This window comes from Impatiens glandulifera, chromosome 1 (assembly GCF_907164915.1).
Source record: "Impatiens glandulifera chromosome 1, dImpGla2.1, whole genome shotgun sequence".
Taxonomy (NCBI): domain Eukaryota; kingdom Viridiplantae; phylum Streptophyta; class Magnoliopsida; order Ericales; family Balsaminaceae; genus Impatiens; species Impatiens glandulifera.
Genome location: NC_061862.1, coordinates 108,791,257 through 108,816,997, shown reverse-complemented (window position 1 = coordinate 108,816,997; position 25,741 = coordinate 108,791,257). Strand labels below are relative to the sequence as shown.

General features: G+C 32.1%; 2 protein-coding genes across 2 annotated transcripts; one reads left to right on the top strand and one right to left on the bottom strand.

The window, feature by feature from the left end:
* The first annotated feature begins 2,305 nt into the window (after nt 1-2,305).
* On the top strand, nt 2,306-5,055 carry LOC124919530 (zinc finger CCCH domain-containing protein 30-like). Its single transcript, XM_047459787.1, has 2 exons — nt 2,306-2,660; nt 2,990-5,055. The coding sequence occupies exon 2, from the start codon at nt 3,001-3,003 to the stop codon at nt 4,747-4,749; it is 1,749 nt and encodes a 582-aa protein (XP_047315743.1). The 5' UTR covers nt 2,306-2,660; nt 2,990-3,000; the 3' UTR covers nt 4,750-5,055.
* An 18,989-nt stretch (nt 5,056-24,044) lies between these two features.
* On the bottom strand, nt 24,045-24,647 carry LOC124939981. The gene has a single exon (XM_047480453.1). The coding sequence runs from the start codon at nt 24,645-24,647 to the stop codon at nt 24,045-24,047; it is 603 nt and encodes a 200-aa protein (XP_047336409.1).
* Between the last annotated feature and the right edge of the window lie 1,094 nt (nt 24,648-25,741).

The following is a 25,741-nucleotide window of genomic DNA, read 5'->3' as shown; positions in this document are numbered from 1 at the left end:
CAAATAAAGTAAACATAAACTAATTCATTTATTTAATCGATTTTTTTCATGTAAGATTTATTGACTTAATAATTTCTTTAAATGATTAACATTATATTAAAATAAAATAATAGCTAATGTCGTTTTGAAACTAATAAGTTCGGGATCAAATGTTGATTAGTCTGTCTCTAAAATGATTCGGGTTAAACATTAAAATAACCGATTTAACTTTAATTTAGACATTTTTTTTTGTTGTTGTGTGTAATATGATTACTTTCCGTATAATGAATGTAGTATGTACTTGTTTATCTTTAAGTTATGGCCGATCATATATTTGTAAAAAAACTTTAATATCCTGTCTATTTATATCATATATTTCTAAGAAAAAACTTTAATACTATGTCTATTTATATCCAATAAAGTTATATTAAGATAAACTAACTTTTATTAAAATGAATTTTAAACCGGTTACAACCCATTTTCCAAAATGACTTTTAGATTACTTGATTTTCACTTTAAAATTCATTACCATTGTATTTAATTATCTACTAGATGATAAGATTATGACACATCACTATATAGTGGAGAATGAGATGAGAATAGAATCATTAAATTGAAATAAATGTATATTATGCCGCCGCACTATAATTTATTTCATTTACAAGTAAGTTTAGGCAACTATATAATAGTTTAATTTAATAGAACATGTCAAATAGACCATTAAACTTAGTAATGATGTTTGAAAAAAATGAATAGAATTTTGATTTGATCAAATAACAGTTAAAACTATAAGAAAAGTTCAAATAGTCCTTTCAATTAATGGTACAATAAGAATGGTTCAATTATGTGTTGCTATATAAAATTTATTATATTACAGAATAAATATTTGTATTAATAATAATAAATAAAACTTCAATAAAATAGTTATAAATTAGACTTAGAGCTAGTTTGTTCTTGGATTTTTTTAGGTTATTTATATTGATTTTTTAAAATTGTTATTATTATTGTTACAACTATCAAATTATTTAATTTATAAATTTTAAATATGAATTTATTTTAATTTATCCTATAAATTTTCAGATAATCTTATTTGTTTTTATCAATTTTTTTTTAAAAAAATTCATACAAAATTTAAGATCAAACATTTTTAATTTACTCAGTATTAATCATTTGAAAGAAACCTAACATAATAACCTAAAGTCATTAGTTAAAACTTTTTATCATTAAATTATCTAAGGCCAGTAAGAATAACTAAAAAAAAATATTAGTATGAGAAAATTAATTTATACAAAATTATTATATTTACATTTATGTGAATTATAAAATGAACAACCATAAATCACAATAACATGATTTGATTGGATATTTGAAATTAGTTTTAGTGGTGCTTATTATATGTATTGTCATTATATTTTGTACTATGTGTGTAATTGTGTTTACCACAAAAAAAATATAAATAAATTTGTGTAGGAATTATTTCAAATGAGATATTATATTTGGTATGTTTTAATTATAAAAAAATAATTAATACTCTTTATTGGTAGGGATAACAATGAGATTCCATAAATAGTATGTAACATATCCTTTGAAAAATAAAATAAAATTATATAAATTAATTTCTTAATATTATATATATATTAAAATTTTATATTATTATAAAAAAATAAATTTACATTTTTTATATAATATAATGAATAAATAAATATAGTGATTTTATATATTTAATTGTGTTTATAGTGACGGACTGGAATAGGGACACAAATACCATCACCGGTCAAACAAGAGAAAAATCGTCGAAATCGAGACAATTCGGTTCGATTATCGTGATGCGATTTCAAATTAACATCCTTATTTGAAATAGTTTTAAAATTTTTTTTTATTAAAGTGATTAAAATTGTTCTTAACATTTAATAGTTTATTAGATCATTATTTACGTGTAAATTATTTCAATTAGATCAAAGATAATCTAATTCAAACAAATCCTTAACTTTATTTATATTTTCTAATGATCAAATTATTACTTGGGGAGTTTAAATGTATAATTTGAAGTTATAATTTTATCTCTTTTTTTTATAATTTTTTTTTTTAATATAAGTTTTAGCCCTATTTAATAAAATAATTAAATAAAAGGGTAAATAATTAATTGTGTTTTTCTTATTAAAAAGTAGGAGTCAAATTTTTTTTTAAAAAAAGACAAAAGACACTAGCTTTGAGTAATTAGTCATAAATTAGCCCTACATTTAGCGTGCATTTCACTCTCATTTCCATTTCCATTTCCATTTCCAAATTTAAACCACTCCAAATTCACCTTTCCCATTTCATCTGCATTTCCATTTCAAATTCCAGACGTTACTCTCTGTAACTTCACGCTTTTCTTCTTCCCTCTCTCTCCCCTCTACAAAATCTCTCGCTTTCCTTTCTGTATATATATATATATTATATATACATATATATCTCCATTGATCTTGTTCTCTCCTCTCCTTGTTTGTGTCGAATCCCGGCGGAATTTTCAACATCCAACACATAATCCAATTGGTACATCGCTATCCAAGTAACTTGAAGAAAATGGAGTTTCTAGGAGCATTCTCGATTTCTCTCTCCGTAGGCTGATTGTTTTTCATCTCTTTCTCTATAGATCTGTATAGAACTTCCAGGTTCAGAGTTTCAGAAGGCTATACTGTAAGTTCGCGACGAACGATTCTAAAATGTTTTGAATTTCTTCTTCTTTTTCTTTTCTGTGTAATCATGCATGTTTATGTTATATCCTTCTTAGAACTGTATTGAGCTGCTTTAATTTATTCTGATTGTTTAAGTTTGTCTGGTAGAAAGATCATTCTTCTGTCTGTTGTTGATTACTTTATTAGAAAGATCATTCTTCTGTCTGATAGAACGATTTTTGAAGTATGAATTTGAATTATGATGCAGATCTTTCCTTTCTGGAAACCTAATTTAAGTTGTATTTTGAGAAATTATGTAATCTAATAACTGGTATTCATATCTCGAATTGCAGTGAGTCAAATTATGTGCAGTGGACCAGAGCGATCTAAATATTCATCATCAGAATCAACAATCACAAAAGAAAAAGAAGATCAAATCATCAAGAAGGATATGATGACAGAACCAGCTATTGATAAAAACAGTTCCTTTTCAATTTTACTTGAACTTGCAGCTGATGATGATTTCGAAGGATTCAAGAACTTGTTGGAGCAGGATGTTTCGATTCTTCATAAAGTCGACCCATGGTATACTAGAAAGAATGGATCAAAACAAATGGTTATTGAGCAAAGAACACCTTTAATGGTTGCTGCTACTTATGGCAGTCTTAATATTTTGAGATTAATCCTATCAAAATCAGATGTTGATGTCAACTCTACTTATGGCTTAGACAGCACAACTCCTCTTCATTGTGCTGCATCAGGAGGATCAGCTAATGCTATTGATGTTGTCAAGCTGCTTATTTCAGCTGGTGCTGATCCAAACATAACTGATGCTTCTGGTCTTCGCCCTGTTGATGTTATTATCGTCTCTCCAAAACTGTCTGGATTGAGAACTGCTATGGTTGAATTGCTTTCCGGCAATCTTTCTGATAGCTCACTATCCTTGTCTTCTTCTTCATCTTCTCCAAGATCGCCTTCGTTGGAAACATCTCTTGCGGTTAGCCCTGCATCAGAGAAAAGAGAGTACCCAATTGATCCATCTCTACCTGACATCAAGAACAGCATCTACTCAACAGATGAATTTCGAATGTATTCATTCAAGATTCGACCATGCTCCAGGGCATATTCTCATGACTGGACTGAATGCCCTTTCGTTCATCCAGGCGAGAATGCTAGAAGAAGAGACCCGCGAAAGTTCCATTATAGCTGCGTCCCTTGCCCTGATTTTCGCAAGGGATCATGTCGAAGGGCCGACCTGTGTGAATACGCACACGGAGTTTTCGAATGCTGGCTCCACCCTGCTCAGTACCGAACTCGTTTGTGCAAAGATGGAACCGGGTGTGCTAGACGAGTTTGCTTCTTTGCTCACAAAACAGACGAGCTTCGACCTTTGTATGTTGCTGTTCAATCCCCTAGATCAAATAGCCCTTCGGCTTTTAACAACCAACCTTTATCCCCAACAAATATGTCGTGGCCACAACCGAACATTCCGACCCTTTCTTTACCTGGTAGCAATTTCCAATCTAGTCGATTGAGATCTTCAATTAACGCACGAGACATCCCAAACGAACTCTTGAACGACCTGGCTTGTTTCTCTCGAGTTTCTAATCTCGAGGAGCAGTTTTCAGCCGAATTTGCCTCGTCGCCCAGGTTTTCTCCAAGGAAGATGCTTTCACCTATAAATACCAACGTTTTCAGTCTCTCGTCTCCCAATTCGAGAACAATTGAGCCGATTTCTCCTTCGAGTGCTAGGATTTCTGCATTCGCCCGGGAGAAACAGTATCAACAAATGCGTTCTCTTAGTTCAAGGGATTTGATGTGTAGTAATAACAACACTAATAACAATTCACCAACTATCGGTTCTCCGGTTAATTCGATTTGGTCGAGATGGGGGTCGCCTGATGGGAAAGTTGACTGGTCTGTTCCTGGGAAGGAATTTGGACGTTCTTCGTTTGAACATAATAATAATAACAACAACAACGAAGTAGATGAAGAACCGGATTTGTCGTGGGTACAGACACTAGTGAAGGAATCGTCGGCTGAAGAGTCGACTGACCAGTCGGTTTTAGGTGCTTGGCTCGAGAAGATGCAACTCGAATCGCTCGTGGCTTAGTAATGTTGGATTTACTTTATTCATTTGCCGAATTCCGGTTATTTCGGTTCGTTTTTTGGTTCGAATGGACGAAAAATCAGGAAAGGAGGCTTGGGAAAACTCAGGGAGGTGATTATTCTTTTTTGTTGATTCTTTTGTTACAACAAAAGTTTTTAAAATGGAAAAAAAATCTCTGTTTTACTACTTACTAGTAATGTTTCTATTGTTATTTTGTGTTTAAATATGTTTCATTGCAAGTGAAACCGTGACCTTATTATATATATATCAGTTATCGTTTAAATGTTCGATATTGGAAATTGTAAAACATTATTATTTTTATTTATATGAACTGAATTTATTTGCATTATAATTCTGTGGAGTTCTTATATTTATTGAATTTGGTTTGATAGAGAATTAAGTGGATCTTGATTGATGAAGGTGGGGGGTAGTTGTAGTAATAATAAATATTGGTGGTAATAATTTAATGAAGAAAGTGGGGATAATATTTTGATAGTGATTTTGTGGGGTCATATGTTTTTGGACATTTTTTTTTTTCTAGATCTTTGCTTTTAATGGTGGGTTTGTGTTTACTTTTGTTATATTTTATTTATTTAAAGTAATGGAGTTGTTTAATTATATTTGATTACTTTGATTTTAAGTAATCTTCATTGGATGGATATGCATCATCATGTCCCCACTTTTTATATTTCTTTTATAAATAAATTGTTATATTTAGATAATGTAAATAAAAGGTATATTTAAATGGGAGTCATTATCAACCGTTAACATCAAAGTTACACCATTTCATTGACAAAGCAGGCATGATAAGTCAGTTTTGGCTTCTATATTTCTATTGTTGATTTTTTTAAGGTTCATTGTAACATCAGTTTGGCCATGGTGTTGTCATGTCTAGGTTATTTTTAAAGGACAATATTGCCCTTCAGAATTGAATTGTTTGTCACAATCTGAATTTTCTATATTAGGATTTGAATGTTAAAAGATATTTTTTGTGGATGTTAATTCAAATAAATTAACATCACATATTTTCATTTAACAAAATTTTAATTTAATTCAAATCAAATCACCTAAAAGATTACACAAAAAAGATATTAATGAAAAATGTTTAGATGAACAAATCTCAATGTCAAATATATACTAATACCTCGCCATCGATTTTGTCTAGCCAATTCTTAATCTCCATGGTAAGAGAGATTGGAGAGAGCTTAACCACATATTGGCCGAACACTCAACTTCTCGGATAAAATGTGTGAAACCGAGAACCAAGCCTTGCGAGCCAAATAATCAATCCCTCTAATAAACCTTATTGCCTCATTTTAACAACATAGACAAAGCTTCCATAACAATCATAAACAATAGAGGGATAAATATCGGGTCTTTTATGGATACACCTCGTGATTTCAAAGAAGTCGGCAATTGAATCATTCGCGATGACAAAGAATAATAGTGGAAATACATACCTGAATTCAACTTATTCACTTCTCCTTCGCCCTCATGCATCTAATCACAAATATAAGGAGCTTTCATTTATAGGCTTTCTCAACATCTAGCTTCACAAATATAAATATAAGAATTTGGTTTGAAGATTATGAGAGGATTCTTTTTTTTGGTTGGGGTTTTTTCTATTTGCATAATGTAATAATCAAGGGTTATTGAGTTTGGAGATAAGGTTGGAGAATCCCAAATAAACCAAACAAAAAACCTAATTAATGAGTAGTTTTGCTACATTAAGCTGTAATAAAATAAATAAATTTATTAAGCAATCTATATATTTTAAAATCACATGTTAGAGTCCATATATGACTAGGATTGTCTTGACTTTTTCAGTAGAATTAAATTTTTGTAAATTATATTATCTATTTTATTAATGATAATTAGTATCCAGTCATTGTCATTGAAAATAAATTAGGCCAATGTTGGCAATGTCTGTCCTTATATACCTTAATTTGGGGACATATATATATATATATGACTATTGTTAATTACTAATACTGACTTTAAGCCTCAAATTAAATATGTCTATTTGATTAAAATAAAAGTAGGTCATTATTCCCCCAAACCCCTCTAATTTTAAAATGACTGTTTTATAAAAGAGAAGTTTGTTAATGCAAGTACAAAATTACAATTTAAAAACAAGGAGAAAAGTGTCAATTAGTAAAAATGGATAGAATTTAAAAAGAACAAATTAAAATCCAAAACAAATCGAAATTAAAAACATTATAGGGTACTTTAGCCAAAGTGACAATGATGAAGATTGTAAGAATCATGGATAGGGAAAAGCATGGTCTTAAAAAGGAAAACTTAGAGCTTCATTGTTTGTTTGTTTTTAAATTTACATTGACGAAGAAAAATGAATATAAAAAATATCATTAATTAGAATTTATATTTTAAAATGTTATAGAAATAAATTTAGAAGGGTAACTTATTATTTTTGTTTAATGATTGGATGAAAGAAATAATGAACGATAAAATATTGATTTATATCACATTACACAAGTAAAGGCATTATATTAATTTAATTAGTTTATTTGAAAATGGTAAATAAACTCTTTTAGCAAAAAATAAAAATAAAATTAAAAAAAAAAAGAAAAGAAAGAAAGGGTAACTAAAACTCTCATTATTTTGGGTAGTTATAGGATAGGTTTAATATTATATTAAATTAAAAGAGAGAAAAATATTTTAAATTATAATTTAAAATAAATCTGAATTTATTATTATATAATAATAACATGAATTCCGTGCATTTGCAATGATAAATATATATATATATATAATATTATTTATTTATAAATATTTTAAATAAAATTAAGTTTAATCGTAAACTTAATATTAATATATATATTATTCTTCGGCATCCACTTAACCCCTCAATTAACCATAATCTTGTGACTCACTTTTTTATATGCATTTTTATCTTTTCAACAAATCACCACCAATCTTAGTCGACCTCAATTGATGACACACCTCAAACATAACCACTAACCCTCCAATTGACCATCATCTTATGACTCACACTTTTTCATATACCTCTATATTCCCTCGACAAACCACCCACTAACCATAATCTTGTGACTCACACTTTTTCATCTATTCCTCGACAATCCACTCACCAATCTTAGTCAACATCTATTTACACCCACTTCAAAAAATTAACAACCAATCCCAATTAATCACATACCTTTTATCCAACGTCATACAACCACTAACTATCACCCGACATTCATCTCGTGACATTACACTTTCAAATACTCGTCAAATCAACCATTAATTCCAACTTCACACTCGACAAACCACCCACCACCTGACCTCTATCTCGTGACCTCACACTTTCAAATGCTTGCCAAACCAACCATTAATTCTGACCCCACACTCGACAAACCACACACCACCCGACCTCTATCTCCTGACCTCACATTTTCAAATGCTCGTCATACCAACCATTAATTCCGACCTCACACTCGACAAACCACCCACCACCCCACCTCCATTTCGTGATCTCACACTTTTAAATGCTCGTCAAACCAACTACTAATTCCGACCTCACACTCGACAAACCACTCGCCCACCACCCAACCTCCATCTTGAGACCTTAGACTTTCAAATGTTCACCAAACCAACCACTAATTCCGAACTCACACTCGAAAAACCACCCATCACCCGACCTCCATCTCCTGACCTCACATTTTCAAATGTTTGTCATACCAACCATTAATTCCGAACTCACACTCAACTAACCACCCACCACCCGACATCCATCTCGTGACCTCACACTTTCAAATTCTCGTCAAACCAACCATTAATTCCAACTTCACACTCGAAAAACCACCCACCAATTGACCTCCATCTCGTGACCTCACACTTTCAAATGCTCGCTAAACCAACAATTAATTCCGACCTCACACTCGACAAACCACCCACTACCCGACCTCCATCTCGAGACCTCAAACTTTCAAATGTTCGCCAAACCAACCTAATTCCGACCTCACACTCGACAAACTACAAAAATAGAGAAAAATTTACGATGAAAATATGATAGCATTTTTAATTTACTCTCGTATATATCCAAATTAACCATAAATTTCGACCCAACAATCTGGACATTTTAAAAATCAAACATCATTATATATATATATTAGTTAGTTAAAAATAAAATTTATACTCGGCAATTCGGAAACTTTAAAAATTAAGCTTCATTATAATATATATATATATAGATTAGTTAGTTAAAAAGTTGAACTTATATTGTAAAAATGTCCCGCGTTCATCTAATTTGGTGTTGAATTTAAAATATAAAGTGTTAATAGCCTAGTTGGTTAAAGGGTTATACTTGTTTTGTTAGGTTGTAAGTTTGAAACATACATATAGAATTTTAAATTTTATTTTAAACTGTTTTAAGTTTATGGGCGGGTCAACCCACAATCCGACCCAATTATCTATTTACTCTCACATATATATCCAAATTAACCATATCTCTCGACCTAGCAATCCGGACATTTTAAAATTAAGCATCATTATATATATATATAGATTAGTTAGCTAAAAAGTTGAACTTATATTGTTAAAATGTCCCACATTTATCTAATTTGATGTTAAGTTTAAAATATAAAATGTTATTAGCATAGTTGATTAAAGATTTGTACTTGTTTTGTTAGGTTGAGAGTTCGAAACATACATATAATATTTTTAATTTTATTTTTAACCGTTTTAAGTTTATGGGCGGATCAACCCACAATCCGACCCAAGTATCCATTTACTCTCACATATATATCCAAATTAACCACAACTCTCGACCCGACAATCCAGACACTTTAAAAATTAAGCATCATTATATATATATATATATTAGTTAGTTGAAAAGTTGAACTTATATTGTTAAAATGTCCCGCGTTCATCTAATTTGATATTGAATTTAATATATAAAGTATTATTAGCCTAGTTGGTTAAAGATTTGTACCTGTTTTGTTAGGTTGCGAGTTCGAAACATACATATAGTTTTTTTAATTTTATTTTTAACCGTTTTAAGTTTATGGGCATGTCAACCCATAATCCGACCCAAGTATCCATTTACTCTCACACATATATCCAAATTAAGCACAACTCTCGACTCGGCAATCCGGACACTTTAAAAATTAAGCATCATTATATATATAAATTAGTTAGTTAAAAAGTTGAACTTATATTGTTAAAATGTCCCGCGTTCATCTAATTTGGTGTTAAATTTAGAATATAAAGTGTTAATAGATTAGTTGGTTAAAGTGTTGTACTTGTTTTGTTAGGTTGCGAGTTCGAAACATACATATAACATTTTAAATTTTATTTTAAACCGTTTTAAGTTTATGGACGGGTCAACCCACAATTCGACCCAAGTATCCATTTACTCTCACATATATATCCAAATTAACCACAACTCTCGACCCGACAATCCGGTCATTTTAAAAATTAAGCATCATATATATATATATTATATATATATAGAGAGATTTCTGAATATAGAGTATTAACATGATTCCCACCGACTTTTATTTTTTACTACTTGAACTATTTTAATATTTTAGTATGTTGTAATATATCTTAGTTTATATGACATACAAATTATTAGAGTGATTTGTGTTATTTGATGTATAGTTCAATTTATGCATGACAACGTGTTATCCTATTTCAGATACTTCAGATCTCACTATAGTGTATTCTAGTTTCGTTCATTTAAGTTTTAGAAATTATAAAATGTGAAGACTCTAAAAAAGAGACTGAAAACAATTTTTAGGGATTGGATATAAGCTGCTTATGCATGTTAGGTTATAGTCTTTACAACGAATCTTGATATCGATTTTGTTTATGGTGCATATTTTTATTTTGGTGACATCTAGGAGGGGTAGGAGGATAGGGTTAGTTTTAATGTGCATTGATTCCTTTGATTTAAGAAAAAAATAATTGGTTTCTCTACATCATATAAGATATTGTGTTCTATAATATATTAGTTATTTTTTTTGAATGATGTGATTTTTGTGTTCCTCACATATTTAACAAATTTTATTTAAGAAGATGATCAAATTTTCTTTTATTTTTATACATTTTGGGAGATGGATTACTCTTTTTCTTTGTCCTTTTTGTTTGTTTTAAGAAATAAAGTTTTTGTAGATGATAAGGTTTTGATCAGTCAATTGTGGAGTTTTGACAGGTTAAATATGAATGAGTTGTTTGGGGACCCTAGAGATGGGGTGCTCCATCAAATTGTGACCAAGTGAGTCCTCTTGAAGTAAAATGTGGGGACTCTCTTGGATTGTTTGAAATAATTCTCTTCTTGAAATAACAACCCAATAACCCATTTTTTCAAAAGGAAGAAAAAACATTATCACAGCTAGCTAGATTAAAATAAACAAACATATTATCAATATTGTTGAAAGATAATCCCTTAAAATAAATAAAGATAAAGTTATTAAAACATAGATTTAACCGGTAAAACAAAAAATCGACCAAAGACAAAGTTAAGCCTTAATTACTCATTGTTCTTAACTACAAATATTTGAAGCTCTCACCCTAAGGCGATGAAAATCGACATGCCAATGGAGGTCCAACGAAAAGGATGAGCCGAAAAAAGGCAGTGTCCAACTCAATGACAAGAAGATGGAGAATCACAAGAGGTTTTGTAGCTATGCACATTATTTGCATATACTTCAAGTTTAAGAGGTTTTAAACATTGAATTCATGCCCACTTCTTCAATTTCATTGTTTAAAAATTAATCTTTTAACCGTGGACATCCTTTACAATAAATACATCACGATCATGAATGTTTAGAGATGAGAAACATAGAGAATCTATACAAGAAATAAAAATAAAAATAGTTAAGGTTTAATATGTTTATAGACAATAAAGGGATCACCTAGATGAGAAATAAAGTAAAATGATACATAATTCCAACTTCAATCAATTAATTGTTTATTAAAAGAGTAAAAAACTATGTAACATTCCTTTTCAAATCAAACTTCACTAAAATCAATTTTTCAACTTAGGATTTAGACAATTATCGATGAAAAAAATGTCACGGGTATAATTAATAATTATTTGATTTTGAAGGATGCTTACATCTTTCCTTTGTTTGACCTCTAAAGGATCAAAGGAATATTTTTTAATCAAATCAATTAAGAACATAAAATAGATATTGAGGGTAGTATGAAGGTTCTTATCAACTATAAACATAAATTAATTGTTCTTTTAAGAGCTAACCTTGTTCAAGAATAATAAATGTGATGGTTAAATATTTAAGAAAATATTTGAGTAACGGAGACAATAAATATTACCGAACTCTTTACCTTCTATAGAGAAATATGTTAGTTTAATCTCCTCCCACAACGACGGGTGACACACAATAAGCTTGTCATGTAGAAGATCAATTATGTTAGAATAAAGTCTTTTATTAAAAATTTCAACAATCTAATTATGTGTAAAAATGTATTGAATGGTGGAAGTCTTTTGAACGACTCGTTCACGAATAAAGTGAAAGTCAATTTCAATGTGTTTAGTTCGGGTATGAAAGACCAAAATTACGAACAAAAATGCATCCCCAATATTGTCACACCATATAGTTGGAGCCTTTGACATTGAAAGTCGAAGTTCGTAAAAAAAAAGGGATTGAAACCAACCAAGTTCAGTGGTGGCATGAGCTAGAGCCCGAAATTCCGACTCGATACTCACTACAACAAAATAGACTTTCAGCCACCCTTATATGCTAACGCTTATTAAGCGTGGGTAAAAATTAAAAGAAAAAAACTTTTGTCAACCTTTATATATATAAAACCACCTTTGTTTTTTTTTATACAAACTTTCTTAAAATTTTTAAAATTTAACTATTCTAAATTTAATATTTTGTATGTTTTATTCTTTAACTTTATAAAAATTTTATTTCACTATTTTAGTTTTTAAAATTAAATCCGACTTAAATTTTGTTTACATTAAAATTTAATTCTTAATTTAAAAAAAAATCATAACATTATTAATTTTTTTATTAACATCTGTTTTTTAATTAATTAATATTTAAATTTAATTAAATTAAAAGTAAAAAATAATATAAATCAAAAATAAATAAATTAAATAAAAAAAATTAACTTATATATATTTTTTGAAATTAGGAATAAGTTTTTAATTATTTAGAAAATTCAGTCAGCAGAGTCTAGACGAATTCTTTCTAACCTAGAAAATCATTTGCCTCATCCTTCGAAGTTTCGTTATTCTCACCGGATCTCCTGCTAACCAAAGATCTGATTTCTGATTTCTGATCTCCGATCTGACGGAGAAACCTTGACACTCCGATGGCGGGAGCCGCCTCAGCCCTCTTCCTTCTCGATATCAAAGGTAGAGTTCTCGTTTGGCGCGACTACCGTGGAGACTTCTCTGTTGTTCAAGCCGAACGCTTCCTCACCAAGCTAATCGAGAAAGAGGTTCTTATTCTCAAATTCTATCAAGAAAAATGAAATCAACATTTCTACCGCTCTTCATTTGTTCAAGTTTAGCTATACGAACTCAATTTTATAGTTTTGTGATCCGATCAAACTGATTTAGCTATTCGTCTTCTTTTTTATTTATTTATATTGAAGCTCATAGTTCAATTGTATGGTCAAACTGTTTGTTTATTACAAGATCCAGTTTTACATGACAATGGAGTTACCTATTTGTTTATTCAGCATAATAATGTTTATTTGATGACTGCTTCTAGACAGAACTGCAACGCTGCAAGCCTTCTCCTCTTTCTTCATCGTGTAGTTGATGTAAGGACTAGTGATCCTCGTTTTATCTTTTTCTTTTTTTGCTTGTTCTGAATTCAGATTAGTTTTGTGGTTTATTTGGACATGTTTTTAAGCATTTTTTGAAGAGCTGGAGGAAGAATTACTGAGAGATAACTTTGTTGTTGCGGTAAATGGATGATTACTTTTATTCTATTCCACAGTTTGTATTTTTTTCATCACTTGATTTCAATTTCTGTTGCACCTTGCAGTATGAATTGCTTAATGAGATGATGGACTTTGGTTACCCTTAGTATACAGAAGCAAAGATTCTCAGTGAATTTATCAAGATTGATGCTTACAGGATGTAAGTTGCTCAGAGTCCACCCATGCCTGTAACAAATGATGTATCTTGGCATAGAGAGGGCATACAATATAAGAAAAATGAAGTAAGCCACTTTCTTTTGAAAGCACGCACTTATGATGACATTTTGTGAGATTTTCTTATGGATCAACCGCACATGCATACTAAGATGATGTCTGAGTTCCTTCCTATCTTGTACAATTACGTACCAAAGCTGTATGCATGATTTGCCTTTATAACTCTTAGATTCTTTGTATATTTTATAACATAAAGAAAGGCAATTCTGAAAGGTTGCAGTTGCAATGAAGTTACAGAAGAGAGTAGAAAATGTATATGGTGTTCTGGTATTATGCAATAAGTACCTGAGAGAAATGTGTATTCTAATGTTCTTCAGCCTCTGAAACCCACATTTTGAATTTGACAAATCAAGCTTCAGCCTTAATATCAGAAACTACCATATGTCTGAAATCTGAATGAATAACACAACTTATTTTTATTAGAAAATGTGTAATAGGCGCAGGTTCCTTTCAAATGAATTATTTTTGCTATGCTTTCTACTGCTATTATTATATGTGAATTCATCCATTGTTGATGATAATAGGAATCTCAGTTGACTCAAAGAGAAGGGACTGACTGGATTGCTTCCAAGGAGAGTTAAATGCTTCTCTAGGAATCTACATTGTATTGTGCTCTATTTGCTCTTGCTATTCAGGTTTTCTCACTTCTCTTTTCTTTCCATGGACGTGTCTTTTTTGTATGAATTTGTCGATCTACATGAATCCAGATTAATTTACATAAAACAAATTCAGCCGTTTCGCCATTGGCAACATCCAAACTAGTGCATCCTACTAGCGCCATTAGTTGGACAGATGAAGGCCTCTCTTTAGGTCATGGAAGAATGAGTTGTAATCCGAATAATCGAAATTAGTGGGACTCCAATTTATTCAATTGCTTAGGCCGCAACGAAGAATTCTGCAACAGCGATCTCGAAGTTTATAAGTTTTCCAGTTTCAATTAGGTATCTTCTTGATGTGTTGTTTAAGGGTTATTTGAAGCTCAAAGTGGCATAACTGTTCATATATTTATAAACCTGTTATAGTAATTCAGATCTGATATGGATTAGTTGATGATGATATGTGAAGACAATTCCTTCTATTTCTTAGTGGTTTGCTTGGACAATTCATTCAATTGTAGCCAACTTAGAAGTTTTTGTTTAATAGAACTTAACAAAATTGGTTAGTATTCAAAGGGGGAAGCTCTTTAGAGTTTATCCCTGTTTGTCCACCTTGTGAATTGGAAGACAGTTCAAAAATTGTTCTCCTCTATAATGGATTAGGATAGTAATTCTGCAAGGACTGTTAAGATTTCTACTTTCAATTTGACAATCACAAATGATTATATGAATCATGTTTGCTAATAATTATGAAAGTCTTCTTGGAAATGTGGCCCTGTGTGTACTCTATGAAAGTAATGTGGAAAGACTTGGTTCATCTCCTACATATTTCGTAAGCCACTACTTGCCTTACTCAGGCCTATATTTTGTGACGGATCATGTTGGGGTGTATGAACCAATTTAATGTTTGTCTACAAGATATTTTGCTTTAGTAACTATAATTTACAAGAAGTCTTATTCGGGCATAGTTTGAATTCAACACTCCCCTTTAAGTTCTTACAATTTTCTGTGGATTTTCTGCTAAATGTCACTCACTTTACCAGGTAGGATGCTGGGAGATGGTCTTCATGAAGGAGGATGTGAACCATTGGGTTCCCATAATAATGATAAGGTATTTTGTTTTATTGTTTCTTATTTTCATTCAGTGCCGATGTTCCACATACTGTAGGCCTTGAAATCAACATATTAATTAAGAAAGCTAATTGATTCATTACTTTCAAAGAGGTCTATTCAATGCCTCAATTATGTGAGTCTGGCCATGTCAAATGGTAGTATTAAGGATGAAAACCTTCTTTAACATTCTCTTGTTTCATTCTCAGTTATTTAAATGTGACGAAAAATCTGCTTAATTTGAAGCCTTCTGAGATAAATTACTCTAAACCTTTTATTGAACATGAGATTACTGTTGCACAACTTCCAGTTTATAACTAAACTCTTGCTGATTTTTATGCTGATACATTATTAATTCTTTAACAGTTATTTTTTTTTGTCATTTTTTGTGTGTGTTTCTGCAGGCTAAGGTTGATCCTTCGAAACCTGCACCTCTAACTTGGCATCGAAAGTTGAATGCATCAGACTTTGTCCCTGCACAATTCAATCTAACCGTGGCGGAAATAATTCATATGGTGGGTTCAAACTTCTATTTTTATCAACATTCTTCCATAGTATTAATTTAAATCTCCATTGAGAGTCCTTTTTTTAACACACCTTGTAGCTAGATGCTCTAAAACTATAAAACCAGATCAGGGTAATAATAGGCGAGTTGAACATTTTCTCCTCATTCTTCTATAGGATATTCATCATATAACTTCTGCACATCACTCTCTTTGATACAAGCTCCCATTGGTTATCGATTATGGCATCATATTCAGGAAGAAGCAGCTAAAAGAAAGGTAACTTTTGTTCTGTTGAAAATTTCCCCCGCTTTATTGATAAGTTATTCTTACATTAATTTGTTTATTTCTTTAGGCGACAATAATTAATCCTCTAATGAAGCGTTAGATCATATCATGTTATGATGTTCCACTCTGCGGCATTGGGTAAAAGCCTATATAATGAATAGCTGCAATTCTCTTGATTTATAAAATTAATTATTACGAAAACATTCGTATGAAACATTTTAATGTTTAAACAACAGGGTGACCATGTCAAAATTCGCGTCAATCTTTCTTATTCTCAAACATTTGGTAATATGTTCATTACTTGAGAACTGTCTTTAATTATTCCCCTTGCGGATTGTTATCTCTTTTGTCTTTCTTGGAGATAACATGTGTATTTAAAACATCTCACTACAATATTTATTTTTGAGTTTACCTAACAACATTTATCATGACTATGTTACAAATATGTACTATTTGGCTAAACACAATCACGTATAGCCTTGATACTTACAGGGGCTTTGGGTTGTTGTTGGTGCCATATCCCGCATCCGGATCGTCAAGGAAGCTATTTGTCAATTTATGACCCGTCTGTCCTACCATTTCAGGTTTTTTTTTATTTATTTTAAGTTTAAAAATAACTTAATTCGGACCTATCTACGTTTCAAATCTTTGTACTTGTCATTTCCATTTTGATTGTCTAGTTTTAAGTTTTATAGTCTTTACACTATCCTAGATTTATTGATTATTTATTGATATTAGTGGTCAACCAATGATCATGAGATGATGATGAGAATATACCAAATAATGATGTTAATGATGATAATTGATTATAATATATATATATATATATTGGTTAATGATGGATATATCTCTGGTTTGCAGGTAGAGCAAACAATGAGGCACTTAAAAATGGAATAGATCAGCCTATGTTGTCGGGTTCAGAAGACAACAAAGATGACGGGTTCAGAAGACAACAAAGATGATAAAGACAACGATGATGAAAAGTGAAGAAGATCTAGTGTAATCTCGTCTATCAGCCAGTTCTATTGGATCGACGTATATATATTACTTAATTGTTTTGTCTTTTTAAGTATACAAATTTGCCTTTTAGTCTAATTGTTTTCTTAAACCATTATAACATTATTAAAAACTTGTAATATATATGATTTTATAAGATAGTATTGTTTAGATGATTTTTTTATTATTATTATTTTAAATGTTAATAATTGGTAGGTAAGGATTTTCTAAATATTATTTTTCAAGATTATTTAATTTAAAAATAAAAATAAAAATAAAATAAAAATTCAAATAAGATTGTCAAAAGAAATTAAAAACAATTTAAAAATAAAATAGACTTTTGGCAACGCTTAAATGAATATTACCGACGCTTAAATAAGCGTTGCTAAAACTTATGCCCACCCTGCTTTTGGCGACATAAGAATAAGGGTCGGTAATCTTTTTAGCGACGCTTTTAAGGGTTGGCAGAAGTATTTTTAAGCGTTGCCGAAAGTCCTTTTTGTTGTAGTGACTAGAGAGAGAAACAACTACTTACTTTTTAGAGTTCCAATATATTAAGTTATCACCCAGAAATATGTAATAGTTAGTTGTGGATGTATCAACATATGAATAGCAGAGAGATGTTATGATGGAAGGATAAGAACCATAATACATGGTATTCTGAAGGTACGTACATTAAGATACATTTAACTATTCTCCAATGACTAGTGATATGGAAATGCATAAATTGACATGCCTGATTAACAATGTAAGTTCAGAGTACGAGTAAGGTATTATAAGACTGCAACAATGCTTTGATATATAAATGAACTTACACGAGGGTAATCATTATACATAATTGTATTTGTAGAGCTATATAAAGTGTGGAGGAATAGATAGTTGAACCATAAATACTTCTTTAAGTAACATACCATGGAGGATGCATTGCTCACGTCAATTGGTGAATAGGACATTGATGGGTAGAAGCCAAGGAGAAAATTGTCTAGTGGTCATTGGTTTGATAACAAGTCTAAAAGTCTATTCGTGGTCAATACCGGACTATTGATGAAACCTTTCACAACTAGTCGTGTTTTGTGACTTTCAATGGTTCCATCAAATTTGCGTTTAAATTTTATTAAATTAAGTTCAAAGAAAAAATCGTTAAATTAAGTTGAATTATGAAAAAGGTTTTAATTAATTAAAATGAACTTAGGATAATTAAAATAAACACACATAGTTTTGATGAATGAATAAACTAAGTTCAGTAATGTGTTAATGCGTAGGTAAAATCCAAGACATCTGCTCTAGGCAACTGATCGTAATCAGCTCGCCATCAGTCGAGTTTCTCAAACAGCAGAGTTTCCATCAGCTGCAGACTCACTAACAGTAGAGTTACCATCAGCTAAAAACTTGCTAACTTCAGAGTTACCATCAGCAGACTCGCTATCAGTTGAGCTACTCCATCAATAGAGTTCGCCAACAACAAAGTTGTCATCAACTGAACATTCGCTATCAGCAGAATTCGCTGGTAGCAGAGTTGCTCAAATAATAGAGTTCGCTGACAGTAAAGTTGATCAAACAGTAAAGTTCGCTGGCAGTATAGTTACTCAAACATCAGAGTTCACTGGAAGTAGAGTTGCTAAAACCGTAGAGTTTACTAACAGTAGAGTTTCTCAAACAATAGAGTTTGTTGGCAGTAGAGTTGCTCAAACAACAAAGTTCGCTAGCAACTGAGCTGATCAACAACTGAGTTCTCTATTAGTAGAGTAGCTCATTAGCAGAGTTGATCATCAGTAGAGCTCGCTATCAGTTGAGTTTTACATCAGCTGAATGTTTATCAACTAAGTTAAGTAGCTGAGCACTCATAAATTGTAATACGACAAAATGAACAACCAGTTATTTTCTCTGACATGCAAAATGATAAACGAATATTCCACCCTCTACGCACTAAACCCCGTATGCCAAACATACAACAAACGTACCGTTGCCACGTATCGACAAAATGGATTCGACCATTGTCATGCAACAAGTATGAAAAGGCATTAGAGAAAAATAGTGAAGTAGTTCTTGTTCTTGCTGGTTCGTTCGTTGTTCTTTGCAAGTCACTACGTAATGTATACACGAGACGATATACGTTGAGAGACGTTAACATACTCGACGATCACACAAGAAAGTTTACTCGATAATTTTTTGTATCATTCGATAATCATCTTACTTGTGCACGTTGAACAAATAGTCGTCTATTCAACAAGATAGTGTGTGAGCTAGATGTTAAGATAGACAAGTTTTTTTGTGGAAAAAAGACAGACAAGTGTTATGACCTGTGATCTGAGTGAGTTTGTATAACGTCTATACAAATCAAAGTCTTCTAGTGAAATCCTTCTGGAAACAAAAGATGGGGTGAAGTATGAGTTTTTATCTCTGAACATCCATAAAATCTTGTGTTGTATTTTCATTGTTTCATTCATTTTATTATCTGCCTCTTCAATCCTGTAAGCATTTTCCGCACTTGAAATAGTTCAAGAGTTTGCTACGATTTGTCTAAGAATAGAAACAGATTTTCAATCCTTAACAGGATTAAAATCGTATTTAAGTGAAAAATAGAACAACAATATTCAACCCCCCATTCTACTATTGTGTTCGATCCTAACAATTTTGATGATCCATTTGCATCCAATAACATTTTGTGTAGAAACATGGGGAACAAGATCCCACGTATGATTATGTAGTAGAGCATTATACTCTGATGTGATAGTAGTTCTCCATGATTTTTCATGGCTGAAAAGACAAATATTTATTCAGGCATGAGTGTTAGAGGCGAGGTTAGCGGAATGTAGGAATGTACGATTTTTTACTCGAGTGGTCAACGATTGAGAGAATAACGAGTGAGAGGAGAAATAATAATTGTATTTGTAGAGCTAAAGTGTGGAGGAATAGGTAGTTGAGAATATATAGAATTATCTAGAGATGAGAGTTACGAGTGTGTAATATGGGAATAAGGTGTCTCATTGTTGTTTCACTAATTGAATGAGTAGGAGTTTGAGAAGAAAAATTGGGAAGTAAATGGATGTAGATGTGGGATTATATGTTATGGAGAAAGGAAGCGATGTATCATCAAACGTAACATAACAAGAGATATGTTGGTTATTTTAAAGTAGAAAAGAGATGAAAGGAAAACCTAATTATTTTCATTAAACTAAAATCATTTAAATACTAATAAATGACTAGATAGTGGAACTAAAAAGTAGGGAAATACATGAACATGATCTACTAGAAACTCTCCTAGAAACCACCCACTAAACCACTAACTAAAACTGAATTACTAAAAATAAGGGTAAATAACAGAATTCAAGCAAACTTCAACAATTCTCCTTACTTGAGTTGCTGTAGATGCCAAGTTTCTCCCTTAGGAACTCAAACTTGTTCCTCGGTAAGGCCTTGGTGAATATGTCTGCTAACTGAAATTCAGTCTTGCAGTACTTCATCTTAACAGATCCCTCTTTTTGTACTTCCCTAAGAAAGAACAATTTGATGTTGAAATGCTTAGTCTTCCCATGAAAAACAAGATTGTTTGAGATAGAAATTACAGCTTGGTTGTCAACAAACACCTCTGTACAATTTTCTTTTCTCAATCTCAGATTAATTAGCATTTTCTTCAGCCATAAAGCTTGATTTGCAGCAGAGTAGCAGCAATAAACTCTACTTTTTCTATGGATTGTGCAATTATCTCCTGCTTCTTACATCACCATGAGAACACTCCTAAACCAAAACTAAAATAATAACCAAAAGTACTTCTCATATCATCAATAGATCCAACTTAATCATTGTCTGAAAAACCCTGCAAAGAACACTTCATATCTGTACTGAACTTAATACCAAAATCTGGTGTTCCTTTAACATATCTAAGAACCCTCTTAGCTGCTCTAAAATGAGTTTCAGTTGCAGAGTTAGTAAATTTTGACAAAAGACTTACAACATGCAGTATATCACGTCTGGTTGCTGTCAAGTACATGAGTCAACCAACCAACCTTCTATAGAGAGCCTCATCAACTTTATTAGTTTCATCATTTTTGCTCAGTTTCTCCTTATGACACATAGGAGTAGGCATACTTTTGCAATCCTCAATTTTGATCTTCTTTAAGATCTCATTGGCATAATTTTTATGATAAATAAACATCTCAATAATTTTCTACATAATTTCCATCCCAATGAAATATGCCATCTCTCCTAAATCTGTCATCTCAAAGAACTTTGCATATCCCTTTTAAACTCTTCAACAAGCTTAACATTTCTTTCTGTTACTAACAGGTCATCAACATTTAAAGAGATGATAATAAAATTGATGTCATCACCTTTAACATAAAGAGTTGCTTCACTTAGGCTTTTTCTGAAGCCCAACTCCATCAAATACTTATCAATTCTGTTGTACCAGGCCCTTAGAGTCTGTTTTAGTCCATACAAGGCTTTCTTGAGCAAGTAGACTTCATCTTCATGCCCTTTCACAACAAACCCTTCAGGTTGCTCAACATAAATCTCCTTTTCAAGAACTCCATTAAAAATGCAGATTTAACATATAACTGATACACTTTCCAGCCCTTTTGAGCAACCAAAAGTATCAATCTAATGGTATCTAATCTAGTTACAGGAGAAAATGTTTCAGAAAAATCAACACCAAAAATCTGAGCATACCCTTTAACAACAAGCCTTGCTTTGTGTTTGTTAATGGAGCCATTTGCATTCAGTTTAGTTCTAAACACCCACTTCACTCATATCACCTTTTTGTTTCTTGGCCTCTTTACAAGCTTCCAAGTATGATTCTTCTCGATCATAGTGATCTCCTCTTTCATTGAAGCTCTCCATTTTGGATTCCTTTCAGCTTCCCAATAATCTGCAAGCTCAAGGACTGCAACATTGCAACTCTGGTAGATATTAGAGAGCAATCTTGTGCCCCTCACTAGTTCATCATCCACCAACTCTTCTTCATTCAGTTGAGGATATGGAGTTGGTTCTGCTTCTTCCCAATTCCAATTGTTATTCTCCATGAAATGCACATCTCGACTTATCATAATCTTTATGGTTTGAGGCTGAAAATTCGAAAAGCCTTTGAAACTGTGTTGTACCCCATAAAGATTCTAACTTTAGCTTTTTTTTTATCTAGCTTATCTCTCTTGATTTGTGGTTTATAAGAATAATACAAACACCCAAATACTTTAAGGTTTTTCACAGAAGGCTTGTAACCATACCATGCCTTAAATGGTTTCCTTCCTTCCACAACCTTAATTGGTAGCCTGTTGAGTAGAAAGACTGTAGTGTTTGCAACCTCTTCCCAATACTCTTTTGGTAAGTCTTTCTCATGAAGCATACACCTTGCCATTTCCATGATAGTGTGATTCTTCCTCTCACTCACTCCATTCTTCCGAGGAGTGTATGGGGTTATTAGTTGGTGTTGAATCCCAACTTCTTCACAGAACTGATTGAATTGTTCTAAGGTGTACTCCATGCCATTATCAGACCTTAAAGCTTTAATCTTGCAGCCACTTTGAGCTTATATTCACTGTTTGAATCTCAAAAACACACCAGCAACTTCAGACTTGAACTTGAGAAAATAGATCCAACACATCCTTGTATAGTCATCAATGAAAACTATGTAATACTTACTCCCATTCAGTGAAGGAGTTCTGTGAGGCCCAACAAGGTCTGTGTGGATTAATTTTAGCCTCTCAGTTGCTCTCCAGGTTGCTACTGGCTTGAAAGGAAGTCTTGATTGCTTCCCTAATTCACAAGCCTTGCATTCTGGCAAGTTAGCTTCTAATTGAGACAGCCCATTTACAAACTCTTTCTTCTGCAAATTCAGTACTAAATTATGATGGAAATGGCCCAACCTTTTATGCTAAATCTCATCTTGAGATATTATAGCTGAATAGGTTGATTGCTCCTCCTTTAGTGGATCTAGTTCAAAGCTTTTCCCTTTTATGCTGACATTGAACACATTCACCCCATCTGCATCTTTGATTAGGCACTCTTTACCCTCAAAGATTACCTTTAAATTTTTTTGAGTAGTTGACCAACACTTAATAAATTTTGATTGATGTTGGACACAAATAACACATCTTTAATCAACTTAGTATTTTACGAATTGCCTACTGCCACAGTTCCTTTTCCCTTGACTGCAATGTACTCCCCATTGCCAATTTTGACTTTGGAGTTGAATGATGTGTTCAGTTCTTTGAAGAGGCCTCGATCAAATGTCATGTGGTTGGTGCAACAACTGTTCACAAGCCAATTATTACTTGAGCTATTTGCTGCAAAATAAGTTGCCACAAAGAGCTGCTCCTCTTGGTCTGCAACTTGAGCCACATTTCTTTGCTGAAGGTTCACTTGAGTCACATCCTTCTGCTGCAGATTACTTTTGCAAATTTTCTAGTGATGCCCCATCATATGACACTTCTCACACTGCACATCTGGCCTCTAAAAGGTGCATGTCCTTTCTTCTCACAGTACTTACAAGGAGGAAAGTCTGGTTTAGAACTTCTACTTGTTCTTAGAGAATTTGAACCCGCACTTTCCTTCTTTTTTCTCAGTTCTTCTTCCATTTTTCACTTTGGCTTGACTGCACTTTTGTTGGCAATGCTCATTCTACAAACCCTTCATTCCTCATCAATCTTCTTTATTCTTGTGCCTCAAAGGCACTCAAGATTTCTATAAGACTAACTTTTAACATGTCTTTAGTGTTCTCTAATGAAGAAATGGTAGCCTCAAACCTTTCAGGAACAGTTACCAACACATTTTGAACCAATCTGGAATCAGAAAATTTAGTGCCAAGCAATCTTACCCTGTTGACAATTGTGATTAATATGTTAGAGTATTTTTTGATGGTATCTGAATCCTTCATCTTCACCATCTCTAATTCCCTAATTAAATTAAGGACTTGCATCCCCTTAATCTTTTCATTTCCTTCATACTCTTCTTTGAGAAAATTCCAGACCTTAAATGCTGACTTTATAGTTATTATCCTGATGAAAATCTCAGATGACATAGCAACAAACAGAGTAGCCCTTGCCTTTGACTTCCTTGTCTTCTTCTCCTTGTGATTCTTCATCCGTACTAGTGTTGGGTTAGCTTGTAATTCTGGAACTACATACTCCTCTTCAACAGCTTCCCAAAGATCATTTGCCTCAAGATGAGCCTCCATTCGAGCAGCCCAGACATGGTAATTGTTACCATTGAACACAGGTGGTGATAATGATGTAAAGGATTTATCTAAATCCATAGAAAAAAGGTAGATGTCGTGGTAGGTATCTCTCACTCACAGGTCCCTCAAGAAGATGGCCCTGATACCAATTTGTTGGTTATTTTAAAGTAGAAAAGAGATGGAATGAAAACTTAATTATTTTCATTAAATTGAAATCATTTAAATACTACTAAATGACTAGATAGTGTAACTAATAAGTAGGGAAATACATGTACATGATCTACTAGAAACTCTCCTAGAAACCACCCACTAAACCACTAACTAAAACTAAATTACTAAAAATAAGGGAAAATAACATAATTCAAACAAACTTCAACAATATATAAAGACAACCAATGGGAATATGCAAGCAACGATAACCTTAATGAGGGGGACTATAGCCAATAAAAATACAAAAAATAGAACTAAAGTCTAGTTTATTTTGGTTGTAAGGATGAGTGAAATGGTAGAAAACACATTCAAAAGTTCTTAAGGCAACATAATTAGACAATTTTCCAAAAAGGAACTCATATTGGGAGCACTAGTCAAAAATCGGTAAGACGCCAATTGATAAAATATGTTGTAGTAAAGAATGCATTATCCCAATACTCTTATGCCATTAAGGCATTAACAAGTAAGGAACGAACAATTTCTATGATGTGTCGGATCTTCCATTCGGCAACACTATTTTGTTCACTCGTATGCGAGATTGATAGTCGATGTTGAATACCACTAATATCTGTTAAGACAGAAAGACAACAAAATTCACCTTCCAAATTAGTTTAAATTAGTTTGATTTTCTTGTTAAATTGGTTCTCAACCAAGGCTTTGAGCTTAGTAAATGTGAGAAGGACATCAAATTTTCTCTAAATAGGATACAATCAAGTATATCTGCAAAATTTGTTGACAAAATGAACAAAGTAACAATAGCCAGATAATGAGAAGGTTGGTGTCAGTCCCAAACATCGACATTAATTAAATCTAGAGGAGTAATAGTTTTCCACTCGATATATTAAAATGTTGCTTGTGTTATTTCTCAAGCTGACATGCTTCACAAAAAGGAAAGGTTTTATTTTCTAACACAGGTAACTGAAACAGGAAATGATAGAAGACATGGTATAGGTTAAAGGATG